At 38.9% G+C, this 18,057-nt stretch overlaps 1 protein-coding gene across 2 annotated transcripts in view; it reads left to right on the plus strand.

Moving 5' to 3' along the window:
* Nucleotides 1-18,057, plus strand: part of ACLY (ATP citrate lyase) — an 80,479-nt gene that overhangs the window by 55,431 nt on the left and 6,991 nt on the right. For both annotated transcript variants that reach the window (XM_070727445.1, XM_070727446.1), the window contains 9 exons: nucleotides 3,829-3,970; nucleotides 6,671-6,839; nucleotides 9,551-9,655; nucleotides 11,685-11,881; nucleotides 11,969-12,050; nucleotides 12,950-13,060; nucleotides 13,842-13,969; nucleotides 15,091-15,184; nucleotides 16,583-16,737. In XM_070727445.1, coding sequence (XP_070583546.1) covers nucleotides 3,829-3,970; nucleotides 6,671-6,839; nucleotides 9,551-9,655; nucleotides 11,685-11,881; nucleotides 11,969-12,050; nucleotides 12,950-13,060; nucleotides 13,842-13,969; nucleotides 15,091-15,184; nucleotides 16,583-16,737 — 1,183 coding nt within the window. The remainder of the gene's footprint in view (nucleotides 1-3,828; nucleotides 3,971-6,670; nucleotides 6,840-9,550; nucleotides 9,656-11,684; nucleotides 11,882-11,968; nucleotides 12,051-12,949; nucleotides 13,061-13,841; nucleotides 13,970-15,090; nucleotides 15,185-16,582; nucleotides 16,738-18,057) is intronic.

Consider the following 18,057-nt stretch of genomic DNA (forward strand, 5'->3'; position numbering starts at 1 on the left):
CCTGCCTGGTTATTCCACCAATACCAGTCATCTGGTTAAAGATAGCATAGGCCCGGCACGGGCCAATCTTACCTTCCATGGCCGCTCAGTAATTATTTCACTGGACAATTCGGCCCTTAATATTCTGGACCTTGATCCATGAGATCAAGCATAATCACATCCTCGACAGGGGACAAGTCACATCCTCTACAGGGGACAGGACAGTTTTTTTCCAAACTTCCGGTTTGCCCATTGGGCAATTTTTTCACCGTCCCAGGCTTCAGTGAGGCTTGTGCGCATGCATGGGGGGAGAGAATGGATGTGTGTATGTGCGCACATGCTAGCACATGCACACATACCCTTTTGGCACACGAACCAAAAAAGGTTCGCCATCACTGGTCTAGACCCTTCCTTTGTGCCCAAGGTGAATTCCCTCTTCCACAGGGCCCAGGATCTTGTTCTCCTGAATTTCTACCCTATCCCCTCCTATACCTTAGAGCAGTGGTTCTCAACCTGGGGGTCGGGACCCCTTTGGGGGTCGAACGACCATTTCACTGGGGTCGCCTAAGACCTTTAGAAAAGACAAATTTCCCATGGTGTTAGGAACTAAAGCTTCTGTTCTGGTGCCTTGGAACATATTTTTACAATTGGACCAATCAGGTGTTTACAGTAGGGGTGTCCCTCTGACCTTCCTGCCAATCAGCTTAAAGCTCTGTTGGGAGAATTGGTGCTAGACCTATGGTTGGGGGTCACCACAACATGAGGAACTGTATTAAGGGGTCGCGGCATTAGAAAGGTTGAGAACTACTGCCTTAGAGCAGTGTTTTTCAACCAGTGTGCAGTGGCACACTAGTGTGCCATGAGACATGGTCAGGTGTGCCATGGGGAAATTAAATATGGGTCCCCAAACTATGGCCTGCATGCCGGATATGGCCCGCAGAGGCCATTTATCCGGCCCACTGCCAGTTGCCTCCATCCGAACATAAACATTCCCCTCACAATCCCTCCAGCTATCAGCGACAGGAAGAGTGGAGGCACAGGGAACGCTCACTGACCTTCTAGGATTCATCCCGCCCACTAGTGATGAACCAATAGCAGGCCGCCTCTCATCCACACCCAGGAAGGTCCCCACTCGTGCTGCCACGCACTTTTCATTGTGTGGCCACGGTGAGTAGTTGAAGCTGCTACTCTTCCCCATGGTCCCAATTTCTAATCCTGGCCAGGACTGGAGGCAAATGTTGCCACCACTAGTATTAGAGTGTCATTTTGTGTCATTTTGGTTGGTGGTGTGCCCCAGGATTTTGTAAATTTAAAAAATGTGCCGTGGCTCAAAAAAGGTTGAAAATCACTGCCTTAGAGAGACAATGCCACACCCTTGATGTCCAAGAGGCTCTTAAAATTTACATCAAGTGCACGTCCACATTGCGAAGGACACAGCCCTTTTTGATTCTTTTCAAACCAATTCCTTGGGCCAGAAGATTTTCCCTTCCACAGTTGGTCGCTGGTTGGGTAGTGCCATAGCTAAAGCTTACAAGCTCCAGTCCCTACCGAGGCAGAGCTGTGTGACAGTGCACTCAAAATGCATGATGACGGCAGCGTAGTTGATGCAAACGTCCATCGAGGATGTCTACAGAGTGACCACTTGGACCTCACCAACACCCTTTATCCGCCCCTACAAAATTGATATTTTCACTTCTGCAGAGGCAACTTTTGGATGCTGTGTTCTTCAAAGGTTACACTCGCAGCTTGTGACCTCCAACCAGACTTAGTCCTTCTTAAGGATAGGCAGCTTTGGTATGCCCCATACTTGGATGTAGGCTCTACCCACTATGGAGAAGGGATGTTAGTCTTTATCTGATACTCCTCTTCTCTTAGGATGGAGCCAACATCCAATCCCACCCAAAGTCAGTCCGGTCTGTGTTCTGGGATATCAAATTGTGATCTTTTATTTTCCTTTGGGTCGACCTTGGAAGAACAAACTCGGCATCTGTCTATTGGTCTTTGCCAAAGTGGGGGCAATGGAGGCAAAGATCTACAGTTTGACAGACTCCGTACTCAATAACTGAATGAACAGTGTCATCCCATACTTGGATGTTGGTTCCACCCTATAAGGAGAGGCGTATCAGATAAGGACCAATGCTTTTCTGATATCTTTTAATTCCACCCCCAGATTCTGCCGTTCCTTCTTTTACACTTTGGATACGTACTTAATTCTCAGTGTATCAATCTTTGTATGTAGAAGCCCTAGGCACTTGAAGAGGATTGTTCCTATTCAACAGGCACTGGTGCAGGCTGTATTAAACATTCTGGATACAGCAGAAAAATCCATACCTCCTTTTTCAGCTTTTTCCTGTTAAATTCAAGCAATCGTGTGAGCATTGGCAGGACTAAGAATTAAAAACTAATTTTCTGGAGATTATTGGGATGAAAAGAGCTCTACTAGTACTTTAAGATTAAATAATCAAAGACCCATTTTTGTTCCACCCTACTTGAGTGTTTGTAGTAGATTGTGTATTCTAAAAGTCTTGTGGCACTCTGTGTGTATGTGAACGTTGTTCAAGCCTTTTTTGTAATGCTACTAAGCAGGTGATGCTAGAGTGGGTGCATTTGGTTGTGGTTTGGTAGAGGAACATTCTTCATAGGTGAACAGTTTCCTTATGTCTTAGGTATTTGATAAATCTTTGGAAGTAATTCACATCACCTTTGGTGGCGCAGTGGTTAGAATGTAGTATTGCACGCTAATTCTGCCCACTGTTGGCAATTCGATTGTGAAGGGCTGATGGTTGACTCAACTTTCAGAGAGACATTGGTAAAATGAGGGCCCAGATTGTTGGGGTCAGTATGCTGACTCTTGTTGGGGTCAGTATGCTGACTCTGTAAATTGCTGATATTACAGATATACCACTTAATAATGCTGTAAAAGCATTATGAAGTGGTATATAAGTCTAAGTGCTATCGCTATTTTATGGTATAGGTTAGTTGAGATTTCCAGCCTGATCAGGATATTTTTAAAGATCCTCATTATCTGTGACTTATTGAGTAATCTCTTTAAAAATAGATAGTGACGTTTGAGGCAACCAAACTAAATATTACATTTTTTTAACCTAACAGTCCTACAATCATCTGAGAAAAGTATATAGCATGAATAGAAAAATAATTGTATGGCAAATGAATTTCAATAAGTCAATATTAATTTGTCTAAACATAAAAACAGAAAGGCCAAGGGTAGGCAAAAAGCCTCGGGATTTGGAACGATTTCCGACTTCCTGCTGGCTTCTCCATTGACTATTTGTGGGTAACTAATAGGAGACATCAGAAACCATGACCATATGACCGCATGGAGGCTGCAGTGTTTACAACTTTGAAAATAAAACTGGCCCGAATATCATGGAAATTTCAATTCCACGGGAGTAATAGATCCTGGATTTTTTTTACACAATCATTTAAGTTAGAAGATTCAAAAATTGTTGTGGGGTACTGCAGTCATTTGGGCTAACTTTAGGGCAAACACATAAACAATTATTAGAGTTTTAGTAGTATATAGATACAAATCTAATAAATACAAATACAAATATAGATATAGATATGCTTTTGTTTGCATGAACAGCTGCCTCTCCCACTCACTCATCCCAACATCTCTTACTATTTAAGCCCTGTTGTACTGCCAAGAATTATACATTTATTTATAGGTTTGTAGATAATATAAAACAAAAAGCTATGTGGCTGCTTCGTTTCCAGTGCTTTGCTTCATATGAATGGCTGGTATGTTGGCTCATTCCCTTTAATGCAGAGAGAAGTGATTGACCATTTCTTGCCATATATTGCCATCTATTCTTTTTTTGTCTGCAGATAAAGCTACAACCTTGTTCAGTCGTCACACCAAGGCAATTGTGTGGGGAATGCAGACTCGGGCTGTGCAAGGCATGCTAGATTTTGATTACATCTGCTCAAGAGATGAGCCTTCAGTAGCTGCCATGGTTTATCCATTCACGTAGGTTCATGCTCCTTTCGGGTCGCCTTGCTTATTTCTGCCTGCATTAAATTCCATTCTTTTAAAAAATAATAATAATAATAATAATAATAATAATAAGTTTCTTTAAAACTACAGATGAAAATAAAAGATATTTTTAAGAGGAAATTGGACTGCCATTTGGCTAGGATGCTATAGGGTTCCTGCTTAGGCAGGGGGTTGGACTTGATGACCCGCATGGTCCCTTCCAACTCTAACAATCAATCAATCAATCAATCAATCAATCAATCAATCAAATAAATAAATATAAGAATACAAAGCTTTCCAGAGCAATACAACAATTATATATATATAATTATGCAAACTGTCATAAAATTTACACAAAATAATCATATGAAAATAAATATAGAAGAAAAAGCAGGATAAATCAAAATATCTGTGAAACAAGAATAGTAGTTATACCTTTATGCAAATAACTGTACCTCAATCTTTAAATAAAAAAATGAATCTTGACCTCACAAAATCATATTATTGTATCTTTTTATCAATAAAAACCCATTCAAAGTCTGAGAGTTGACACTTAGAGTTAAACTCCCCTTCAAATCTGGTGTACAAGCATAATTACTCTTTTGGAAATAATCCAAGCATAATTTATTTTTATTTTATTTATTTTATTTATTAGATTTGTATGCCGCCCCTTTCCGAAGACTCGGGGCGGCTAACAACAATAAAAAAGACAATGTAAACAAATCTAATATTAAAAATAATCTTAAAAACCCCAATTTAAAGAACCAATCATACATATAAGCATACCATGTATAAATTCTATAAGCCTAGCGGAGAAGGGAAAATTTCAATTCCCCCATGCCTGACGACAGAGGTGGGTTTTAAGGAGCTTGCGAAAGGCAAGGAGGGTGGGGGCAACTCTGATATCTGGGGGGAGTTGGTTCCAGAGAGTCGGGGCCACCACAGAGAAGGCTCTTCCCCTGGGTCCCGCCAGACGACATTGTTTAGTCGATGGGACCCGGAGAAAGCCAACTGTGGGACCTAACTGGCCGCTGGGATTCGTGCGGCAGAAGGCAGTCCCAGAGATATTCTGGTCTGATGCCATGAAGGGCTTTATAGGTCATAACCAACACTTTATACATCCAAAGCTCCCTATAGTAGAGAAATTCCAGATTTGGGAGCTATAATTTAATCACACATTAATATCTATAAATGCATTTTATATTCTCTCTGGAGAATCTTCCTCCAGAGATTCGCACTGCCCCCACCCTCCCCACCTTATACAAGAGTTTAAAGACCTATCTTTGCTAGCAGGCTTGGGGCCATTAACTCCATCATCTTGCCCTAGCCCGTGAATGAATGTATAGGTTGATTGATTGAATGTGAATTATTGGGTTTTTTTAAGGAATGGGGTTTTTAGTATGTTTTAATTTTAGATTTCTATATGATATGTATTAACTTTTGTTGTGAGCCACCCTGAGTCTGAGAAATAGGGTGGCATACAAATCTAATAAATAAATAAAATAAAATTTCCTGCCAAGAACTCAGATCACAGTAGTAAAAAAGTATAACCAGAAAGGAAGTACCAAGAGGTACTACAAAACATATGCACAAATATATCTTCAAATATATTGCATGTCCAACCTAGGAAGCATGATAATCAACCTTTTACACATACCCACTGGAGAGTCCAGTAAATATAAAAACATGTTTGTTGGATTAATATAAATGTATAATGACAACAAACACCTGGCCTCCTTAAAACTTTAAGATGTCATCATGAAAGATAATTCAATTCTTTATTTGAAATTTCTTGTATATTATCCGAATGTAACTATGTAATTTTAAAAATGTTAAGAATGAGTGGCTCGTTTAGCTTCAGTAACAGCTTTTTAAGTGCAGTATTTTAATTAGAATTTCCTCCCTTTTATTATTTCAGTTACAATTACCATTGTGATTGTGCTAACATGTCTTTTTAACCAGATTAACCCTAAATTTAATCTAAATTTTCATATGCCAACAATTTAAATTCCTATGTTTATATAAAGACTCTCTGGATCCAAGAGTGAATTAAAGTCCTCAGCAGCATTATCAATACTATCTGTATAGAAAAAAAAATTGCAAAACCATTACACTAAATTTCTAACACTTCTCTAGTTATTATTATTATTTATTATTATTATTTATTAGGTTTGTATGCCGCCCCTCTCCGAAGACTCGGGGCGGCTCACAACAGTAATAAAAAACACAATAGTAATGGAACAAATCTAATATTTAAAAACATATAAAACCCTATCATTAGTTAAAAAACCAAACAGCCCATTCATACCAAACATAAAACAAAGTATAAAAAAGCCTGGGGGAAAGGCTATAATCCTTGATCTAAGCTATCTGATCATATCTATTATTAATCAACAGTATACTATGATGATACACTATCACCAAATCAATGTTCAGAATATATCAACAATCAGATAAAATGATTGTTGCCTAATTTAGATAACAATTCTGAGATATAAAATGGTTTTCAAAGATTTAAAGCAAGACTGAGGAGAAATTTCCTTCTATCTGTTGTTTCACCAAAAGTGAGGCAGTTGTTGACTTAGGTAAATGTATTGCAGTAAACCCAGCCGCATACCTCTACAAATAAATGAGGTACTGTCTACGTCTCTAGTCAAGAAAATTAATATTGTATTTACTTATTATTTTATACAGAGGTGACCACAGACAAAAATTTTACTGGGGTCACAAAGAGATACTCATTCCTGTATTCAAAAATATGGCAGATGCAATGAAGAAACACCCAGAAGTGGATGTGTTAATCAACTTTGCTTCTCTCCGTTCAGCATATGATAGCACCGTAGAGACTATGCATTACCCTCAGGTATGTAGATAAGCAAGGGTTTCTACTAAATTAATTCTCTTGAGTCATTTGTGAAAAATAGTAGGTAGCAAGTAGGATGCTTGGCTGCATAGCTAGAGGTATAACAAGCAGGAAGAGGGAGATTATGATCCCGCTATATAGAATGCTGGTGAGACCACATTTGGAATACTGTGTTCAGTTCTGGAGACCTCACCTACAAAAAGATATTGACAAAATTGAACGGGTCCAAAGACGGGCTACAAGAATGGTGGAAGGTCTTAAGCATAAAACGTATCAGGAAAGACTTAATGAACTCAATCTGTATAGTCTGGAGGACAGAAGGAAAAGGGGGGACATAGAAACATAGAAACATAGAAGTCTGACGGCAGAAAAAGACCTCATGGTCCATCTAGTCTGCCCTTATACTATTTTCTGTATTTTATCTTAGGATGGATATATGTTTATCCCAGGCATGTTTAAATTCAGTTACTGTGGATTTATCTACCACGTCTGCTGGAAGTTTGTTCCAAGGATCTACTACTCTTTCAGTAAAATAATATTTTCTCATGTTGCTTTTGATCTTTCCCCCAACTAACTTCAGCTTGTGTCCCCTTGTTCTTGTGTTCACTTTCCTATTAAAAACACTTCCCTCCTGGACCTTATTTAACCCTTTAACATATTTAAATGTTTTGATCATGTCCCCCCTTTTCCTTCTGTCCTCCAGACTATACAGATTGAGTTCATTAAGTCTTTCCTGATACGTTTTATGCTTAAGACCTTCCACCATTCTTGTAGCCCGTCTTTGGACCCGTTCAATTTTGTCAATATCTTTTTGTAGGTGAGGTCTCCAGAACTGAACACAGTATTCCAAATGTGGTCTCACCAGCATTCTATATAGCGGGATCATAATCTCCCTCTTCCTGCTTGTTATACCTCTAGCTATGCAGCCAAGCATCCTACTTGCTTTCCCTACCGCCTGACATGATAGAAACATTGAAATATATTAAAGGGTTAAATAAGGTCCAGGAGGGAAGTGTTTTTAATAGGAAAGTGAACACAAGAACAAGGGGACACAATCTGAAGTTAGTTGGGGGAAAGATCAAAAGCAACATGAGAAAATATTATTTTACTGAAAGAGTAGTAGATCCTTGGAACAAACTTCCAGCAGACGTGGTAGATAAATCCACAGTAACTGAATTTAAACATGCCTGGGATAAACATATATCCATCCTAAGATAAAATACAGAAAATAGTATAAGGGCAGACTAGATGGACCATGAGGTCTTTTTCTGCCGTCAGACTTCTGTGTTTCTATGTTTCTGTAGTTATAAATGCCTCTTCTTATACCAGAGATTATTTTTGCTAAAACGAAGTGGCACCATGTTGTTTTAAGTATGTATTAGAAATGGTATTACAACAAGTTGACTGTTTAAGTACTAAAACTGTATTAAATAGTAGCAAATAAGTTTCAAAGTCTAGGAACACTGTTCTATATTTTAGTAACAAACACACCAAGTTTATTTTTACCGGTAGTACAATCTACTTTGTTTCTGTTTTCTTATTACCTCATACAGTGACCCCTCGAGTATCGCGAGGGTTACGTTCCAAGACCTCTCGCGATAATCGATTTTTCGCGATATAGTGGTGCGGAAGTAAAAACACCATCTGCGCATGCGTGCCCTTTTTTCAATGGCCACGCATGCGCAGATGGTGGAGCCGGGGAGCGACTAATATTAGATAAGTGCAACTAATACTGAATTAGATAAACATCTATCTAAATAAATAAAATACAGTAAACATCTCGCCGCTTGTCCGTTCGCCCGCCGCTCGTTCGTCCGTTCGCCCGCCCACCGCTCGCCGCTCGTCCTTTCGCCCGCCGCTCGTTCGTTCGTTCGCTGCAGCAGCAGCAAGCAGACGAAGATCGGGGTTTCCCCGCCGCCCACGCAAAGGGGAAAGCCCGATTCGGCTCCTCGCTGCTGCCGCCGAGCAGATCAGCTGCTGGGCGGCCGCAGCAGCAGTGAGCAGACGAAGATCCGGGTTTCCCCGCCGCCCACGCAAACTCCACCATCTGCGCATGCGCAGCCATGGAAAAAGGGCGCGCATGCGCAGATGGTGTTTTTACTTCCGCAACCCTACATCGCGAAAAATCGATTATCGCGAGGGGTCTTGGAACTGAACCCTCGCGATAATCGAGGGATCACTGTACAGCAATGTTTTTGTCATAAATTGCTTGCCATTGTTTATTGGTGAAAGTTAATAAAGTTTAACAATCATAAGACTATTAGCCATAGTTATGCTGCAATGGAAAGCTTGAAATAAAAAATCAAACTGTGTTTAGACATAACTTTGCGCTATCATTAATTATTAAATCGCTATTCAAAATTCACATATTATGATGTTTTAAACATTGTCTTCCTACACAAGTTTCACAGTGTATATGATTTAAAAATTTGAAAAAGTTTAATGCGGTAATTTTGGTTGAACGGTGAATTTTCTTTCCTTCTCATCAAAATTGAGAAAAAAATATATTATTACAATCATTTCCTGAATCTCAAATTCTCATGAGCAAAACAAAAAACAAAAAAACCCCACCCAGAAATCAAGCCACCCCGAGTCTACGGAGAGGGGCGGCATACAAATCTAATTAATAATAATAATAATAATAATAATAATAATAATAATAATAATAATAATAATAAAATAATTGGTGCTACTTTTCTCTTGGGCTTCAGATCCGTACAGTGGCCATAATTGCAGAAGGGATTCCAGAGGCCCTGACCCGTAGGCTGATCAAAATGGCAGATGAGAAAGGAGTCACGATTATTGGACCAGCAACGGTGAGGAAAAAAACCCACTTCCTTGAATTACTTTTGTTTTCTTTTGGGTTTAAAAAAGCTTTCTTTTTTTTACAGACTGAGAACTTCTTGCTGCACACTAAATGTATTCCAACTGTGCCAGCAGGTTCACTTTGGAACCTGAAGAGTTCTAAAGAGGAAAATTGTCACAAAATCTTGATTAATTTATGCAAATGCATCTTACTGGGAATAATGAATCACAAGTGCTGATTAATCAGCACTTCAAAGTATTTAAGAATCTGAACACCCAGGAAATTTCCATTCTCTTTCTTCTCTTGGGCTGGCTGACTAAAACTGGCTCCTAAAAATCTGGTTGATATATTTTTATGTATTTTTGCCAAGATTTCAGCACAAAACTTCATATTGTGCTACAGATCATATGTATGATGCTATCATTTCTGTGGCCCAAAACCTTAGCATGCACTGCCAATCCCAGAGTAAAGATCTACCTTATTATTGCTTCATTATCTCTTAGATTCATCAGGGCAGGAAAACATTTTTAAAATACTGTCTAAATTTTGATAAATGTGAAAGTATTCTATGATCAAATATCCAAATCTTATTATTAGAAAGAGTTTTTTGGTTATCACAATCTTAAGAATTATGGGCAAAGAATGACTTTTAAAATTTTGCTTCATGTAAAATTTAATGGGCTATAGGTAAATATGTGGTGGTGTGGTTAAAGCACTAGATAGAAATTAGGAAACAGTCATTTTTAGCCTCACTTTAGGCAAGAGACCAGCTGAGTGACTGTGGATCAGTCAATTTCTCTCAGCCTTTGGAGGAAACAAAGCACAACCCTTTTATGAAAACATTGTTAAAAATTTGCATGGATTTGTCCAATCACCAGGAATCAAGACTGACTTGACAGCATGTGAATGTGCTTGTGTGTGCACACACTCGCACACAATGATGCACAAAACAGGTAAAAATAAAGTCTTCTTCAGGTCACATTTAACTTCTGGGGGTTTTTTGAACACACTATTGTAATTTCCTTTGCAATAATTCAGAATTGGCTCCCTACTGCCTTCCTTTGAGAAGTTATTTCAACTTTGGGTTGAACCTACAGACCCAGGAAGCCTCAATGGCCTTGTTTCTAAAGGCCTCTCTATTAGCCAAGTCTGACCCTTTATAAGAAGGGAAACAGCCCTTCCCCAGTGGGCCGACGTCTAGGGAGGCACAGGATGCCATAATTGCCACATCAAAATGAAGCAACAGAGAATATTTTCTCTGTGAGATGGCCTCGATTGAATCAAGATCGCTCCTTTTATTGTATTTCACTTTTCCTGACATGTGGTACAGAATAACCAATTCGCGAACGCCACATACATTAAGCCATCCCCCAACTACCATTCACTCATGCTCTGTATAAGGCAACCTCCTTGTGACTTCCCTATAGATAATTAATGGAAGCTCCATTCATTGCCTTTTCCTGGATTGTGTGTTTACTGGTGATTAGCAAAGGAATGAGAGTAAGGCATATATTTCCTTATATGGAAGTTAGCTATACGTTATCTTCATGCTTTATATCAAGTTAATTATTTTCCATGTGGTCATGGATTCTGCAGCTTGCTTACTCAGCCTGGACTTTGCTGCCTTTCTATAGAGGAAGAATAAGGTTTATACAACACCCATTAGGCTAAAACATCACCCTTCAGCAATATTCTATCTCAATGTTCAGTGCCTAAGAACCTATGATTACAACATGTATATATCACCTTTAAAAAATAAAATCAATCAATTAGATCGGAGGTCTTCAAACTTGGCACAGCTGGTTGGAGAATTCTGGGAGTTGAAGTCCACAAGGCTTAAAGTTGCCAAGTTTGGGGTTCCCTGAGTTAGATGCTGCCAGTAGATGAGCTATACATGTTCATACTAGGTATGTGTAAATTAGATAATGGCGGGGAGGGGATGAGAGAAGGTTTACATGATACAACTATCCTTAGCTGGACCTGAACATTGTTTTAATTTAGACATTATTTAAAATTTTACTCTTTGTTTTTGTCCACAGGTGGGTGGAATTAAACCCGGCTGCTTTAAGATTGGAAACACAGGAGGAATGCTGGATAATATTCTGGCATCGAAACTGTATCGCCCTGGTAGTGTAGCTTATGTCTCCCGCTCAGGAGGGATGTCCAATGAGCTCAACAATATTATCTCTAGGACCACAGATGGAGTTTTTGAAGGTGTAGCCATTGGTGGAGATAGGTAAGAGCAATACTGTAGTTCCAAATGTCAGTTTTGCCTATTTTTATCTTTTAAAATACTTCTTTAAAATTGTTCCCTTTCCCCCAGATATCCTGGTTCTATCTTCATGGATCACGTACTGCGTTACCAGGATACTCCAGGGGTGAAGATGATTGTAGTGCTAGGAGAAGTGAGTACCTTTTGGTTTCTATCTTGAGCATAATTTGGAAATGGGATCTTTTTCTGAAATGAACTTTCTGTGTAAAAATTAACTTCTGATTTATATTTCTGAAGATTAGACAAATAGATTATAGAAAGAATAGTAATATGTATATTTGTACTTATAATGCTGGAAAGAATATCAGAAATTCCTTCCTTCCTTCCTTCCTTCCTTCTCTCTCCCTTTCAATTTTTCTTTTCGTGCACTTTTTATATTTATTCTTTAATTTCATTTTCTTCCTTTATTTAGTTTTAGTTTTTACCTTGTTTAGTTTTATCACATTTTAATAAAAATTATACAATTACACATACAAGTACATATAGAAATGGGATCTTTTCATTGACTTCATAGAATTGTTTTTTTCAAAAAGCAAGGATAAGAAATACACATCATTGTTGTTCCACAGCCAGTGCCACAAAACCAAGGATTGGGAAGCCTGTTTCTTACTAACCACTTTGTCTGGGCTTCCTGGCAAGTGTAGCCAGCAGCTTCTGGGAAGCTACTGATTTTCTACTCTTGCATATGCTATGGAAACATAAGTAATTTGTCTAGAGTAAGCAGAAGGGCAGCATAGAAATCTAATAAATAAATTCTTATTTTACCTGCCATTTGGTTTAATTTAACATCAGTACATAGTCCTAAAAATGTCTTGATCTTGATTTATTATTATTATTACTGCTGTTTTATTCAGATTCATATTTTATTTCATATAATCAGGACACTTACGTTAACACTTCTCTTTATCTAATCGTCCTATGAAATTGAATGTAAGGTTGGATTGATGAAATTGGTACAGTGCCTTATTTTAAATAACGGCATATAGGAATTGCATTAATACACTTCATTCCAATTTTGTTTCAATTTTTTAGATTGGAGGAACAGAAGAATACAAAATCTGTAAGGGTATTAAAGAAGGTCGGATCACTAAACCTGTTGTGTGCTGGTGCATTGGAACATGTGCTACTATGTTCTCTTCGGAGGTAATATATAAGAGTAAAGAGGAAATAATTGAACCATTGGCAGAATCAGTGTGTTTTAATTAAGAGTGAAGGCCATCCAACAATACAAAGTCTTCATTAGTTTTATTTCTAATAGTCACTTGCTATATCTTCGTAAAATGAGACTTTGAAAGCTTGATGTTATTCCACAACCCCCTGAAAGATCTAATAACCATCTCTCTGGTAATCCACCAGTCTTTACATCTTGTACAGAATCTACACTATCCTTGTCCATATTCAACATGTGCTATTTTAATTCTTTAATTCACTGGACCCGTGCCCCTCCTGGGGGGTTTCGGACAGAAGGGAGGTGATATGCGGCTGGATCCATCAATTGTAATAAAGTGTCTGTCTGCACTAAGTTCAAAAGCCTTTATATGTATGCCACCAGTCCTTAAAAGTCACTTAGCTCCATTTCTTCAGGTCACAAATCATCCATTTTAAAAACGTCAAGATGCTAAACACAAGCATATTTCACAGCCTTCCTGATTGTCTGCCCAAAAGATGATGCTCTGCGTTCGATCTTCTGTTTTTTCCATTTTTTGACTCAATTCTTCTTTCCAAAATATTCTTGCTACCAAGTAGAGTGCTTTATTTCATTATGCATTAATGAATCCATTATGCAGAGATGTAATTTTAGTTTTCTGATTGTATGGCTGCATTGTTTTTACTATTTATAGCTAGTTTTACTTTGTTTTATTATACATTCTTTTTGTCATTATTCTCTTTAGTATTCTAAGTTTTATATGTTCCTTGATAACAGGTACAATTTGGCCATGCTGGAGCATGTGCCAATCAGGCATCTGAAACTGCTGTAGCCAAGAATAAAGCATTAAAAGAAGTGGGTGTCTTTGTACCACAAAGCTTTGATGAGCTGGGTGACGTAATCCAGTAAGTGACAATATGACAATAATCATGATATATCTGTGGGTCTTCTGAAGACAATCTGAGAGATAGTATTATAGGATTAATCAGGATCTTTAAAATAGAATCAGTCATCCTTTGGTGGATTGTTCCCAGAATTATAAATGGCATTCTTTATTAACTTTGTACAAACATCAGTAAACAGATAATCAGAATCAGGCTGCATGTTATAATCATCCTAAGAATTATTTTTCCCATTGCAAAGTCTGGAATATTATTGAATATTTCATCATTACATATTAAAGAAAAGGAAATTGAATACTAAATAAAATGGTGTTTCTCAAGCTCACAATTTTAAGATCTGGACTTCAGCTTACAGGATTTCCTAGCTGGCATGCAAGTCTACTCATCTTACAAGTCTCTGAGTTCAGAAACACTGAGCTATAACAAAACTAGAATGTTTTATTTTTTTACTTGTAAATGTAAGTAAGTACAAGTAAGTACAAACACAAGTATTTAAAAGGTTTAATTAAAAAAAATTCCTCCACCTCAAAAAAGTCGGATGAAATTTTATTCAAGTATGCTATAATATTCACATTTCTTAAATATGGAGCTTAAGAAAGTGAAGATAGCTATAGCAATAGGATTTAGATTCATACAGCTTCACAGTGCTTTACACGCTTACCCTCTCTAAGCGGTTTACAGAGTCAGCATATTGCCCCCAACAATCTGGCTCCTCATTTTACCCACCTCGGAAGGATGGAACACTGAATCAACCTTGAGCCTGGTGAGATTCGAACTGCCAAATTACAGCCAGCCAGAAGTCAGCAGAAGTAGATTCTGAAATGGATAATATATAATATTCCAAATATAGATTTTAGTTGGAGTTAGAAATTAAATTATGCCAAGCAGTCGTTAAGGTCTTTTTTTTATTTGGAGATTTATGAAACTTGGGAATATTGGGCTATAATTGTAGGAAACAAAGAAGAGTAATGGTTTGAGTCTTAATTGATTATTGGCTTTGTGGAGCCCACAGGTCACTATCCAGGAGTATAAAGAGATGATCCTCAAAGTAGACGTAAGGCAAACACAGGTAATAATCATTGAGTAAATCTGTAAGAAATCAACATTTCCTTTCCTTTCAATAGGTCAGTGTATGAGGATCTTGTTTCTAAGGGAGTAATTGAGCCAGCACAGGAAGTTCCTCCTCCAACTGTGCCAATGGATTACTCTTGGGCAAGGGTAAGTTTACTCTTAATAGTCTAGAAGAGGTACAAATGGGAGGTAAATGGCTGAATGAGTTTGAAATTCTTAAAACATGCTATGTAAATGAGCTTTCTCAACCTTTCCGGATTGGCAGCCCAAAACGGGGGGGGGGGGGGGGGATTGTTTTGTGTGAGGGGCAGGTGGGTTTGTGCATGAGCTGGGGTGGTGCAGCAGGTAGAGTGCTGTACTGCAGGCCACTGAAGCTGACTTGTAGATCTGAAGGTCAGCGGTTCAAATCTCACCACCAGCTCAAGGTTGACTCAGCCTTCCATCCTTCCAAGGTCGGTAAAATGTGGACCCAGATTGTGGGGGCAATAGGCTGGCTCTGTTAAAAAGTGATATTACTAACATGTTATAAGCCGCCCTGAGTCTAAGGAGAAGGGCGGCATAAAAATCAAATAAATAAATAAATGTGCACAGCTTCATTCAGCCAGCATGAAATGGGGCTGTAAATGTCAGTGCTTGCCCCTCACATGAGTGTGGCTACAAATCCTGGTCCCCACTGCTCGCACTAGTCAGGCTGGTGGGGGGGGGGGATCCCCTGGCGCTTACATGAGTTGGTCCTTGTGCACCGACTCACCACTCACCCAATAGTGGTAGTGGGCTGTGGTCCATACATTTAGGACCCTGATGTAAATGATAATTTATAAAAGTGTTTACTGATACATTTGATTATAATTAGACAGTCCTGTCCATTATTTTCTTGCCCATCAATTACTTCAGTGAAGTGTGTGTGTGTGTGTGTGTGTGAGAGAGAGAGAGAGAGAGAGAGAGAGAGACATATAATAATATAATTAAAGCTTATGCTTTAATTGGGATAACAAACTTTGAATTTTACAATTAAGTACCACAGGTAGAGGCATCACTAAGTCAACACAGTTTTATGGAAAACATTTATTTTATGTAGAACAGTGTTTCCCAACCCTGGCAACTTGAAGACATCTGGATTTCAACTCCCAGAATTCCCCAGCCAGCATTCGCTGGCTGGGGAATTCTGGGAGTTGAAGTCCAAATATCTTCAAGTTGCCAAGGTTGGGAAACACTGATGTAGAAGACTAGATCAAAGGACTGGTGTAACTTATCCTGCACGTTCCCTGGCCTTATCTCTAGGCAAAAAGAGGTAGCTAATTTTCAGTATCATTTGACTTTGGACCTTAGGAACTATGGTGATTGGAGAGGTGGACATGATACTTAATCTCTCAAGTAGTAAAATATTTGGAACTATATTTCCTAGAACATACTATCTTTATGCAAGAGTATTTACCTGTGTAAACCTGATAGGAGTCTGAATTGATATGAGTCTACCAGCTCACTGAAAATTAAGACAGGGCTACCAAGTTTGGGAGTTTTTAACCATATTTTTCTGTTTTTTAGGAGCTTGGTTTAATCCGGAAACCAGCTTCTTTCATGACCAGCATTTGTGATGAGCGAGGTCAGGAACTGATATATGCAGGCATGCCAATCACTGAGGTCTTCAAGGAGGACATGGGAATTGGTGGTGTCTTGGGTCTGCTGTGGTTCCAAAGAAGGTGAATTGTTTCTCTGGTCATTTTGGAGGAAATTTCACAATATTATCTTACTTTTCTTTTTTGAGAGGTTGGAGTGTTTACAGGTAGTGCTGATTCTGATTGTGAAGTATAGATTTTAAATAATTTGAATAAACTTCCCATTGAACTATTCACTTAAACTGTAGAGGGTTCCTGAGGCATGTCTAGCTCTCTGAGAGATGCTGCTTTGCAGGTTGAGTTGCTGACTTCTCAGTCATTCCTGAAAGTTGCTCTTTTGACCACAGTTGTCAGGAGAAAATGACAAAAAGGGAAACAATACATGAATAAACACAGGATAACCATATAAATATGTACAAGTATATCACAGAAGTGGGTATACTCCCTCACATTTTGTAAATATTTAAGTATATCTTTTCATGCGACACACTGAAGAAATGACACTTGGCTGCAATGTAAAGTCGTCTGGCGGGACCCAGGGGAAGAGCCTTCTCTGTGGCGGCCCCGACCCTGTGGAACCAGCTCCCCCCGGAGATTAGAATTGCCCCCACCCTCCTTGTCTTTCATAAACTTCTTAAAACCCACCTCTGCCGCCAGGTATGGGGGAACTGAGACATATCCCCTGGGCCTATACAGTTTATGCATGGTATGTTTGTGTATATGTTTCTTTTTAATAAGGGTTTTTTAGTGATTTTTTAATTATTCGATTTGTTATATATTGTACTGTTACTGTTGTGAGCCGCCCCGAGTCTAAGGAGAGCAGCATTATACAAATCTAATTAATAATAATAATAATAATAATAATAATAATAATGTAGTGAGAATACAGTGTAAATGTGCTGTTCCCCCAAAATAATGCAACACACAGGCATTAATGTCTAAACTGCTGGCAACAAAAGTTGGTACACCCCAAGTGATGATGTCCAAAGTGTCAATATTTTGTGTAGCCACCGTTGTTTTCCAGCACTGCCTTAACCCTCTTGGGCATAGAGTTCACCAGAGATTTACTGCCACTGGAGTCCTCTTCCACTCCTCGATGACGATGTCGCACAGCTGGTGAATATTAGAGACCTTTCACACCTCCACCTATTTCCCAAAACCAACCTCTGGATGATGCTGAGTACAACCATTCAGCTTCTTTGGTTGACCATGGGAGGCCTGTTTTGAGTGGAATTTGTCCTGTTAAACCACAGTCTGGTCTTGGCCACTGAGTCGCAGCTCAGTTTCAGGGTTTTTTCAGATCCTGAGAGAGTTGCCATGAGGTGCCATGTTGAACATCCAGTGACCAATATGAGAGACTAAGCGATAACACCACATTTAACACACCTGCTCCCCCTCACACCT

Source organism: Erythrolamprus reginae, chromosome Z (assembly GCF_031021105.1).
Source record: "Erythrolamprus reginae isolate rEryReg1 chromosome Z, rEryReg1.hap1, whole genome shotgun sequence".
NCBI lineage: Eukaryota > Metazoa > Chordata > Lepidosauria > Squamata > Dipsadidae > Erythrolamprus > Erythrolamprus reginae.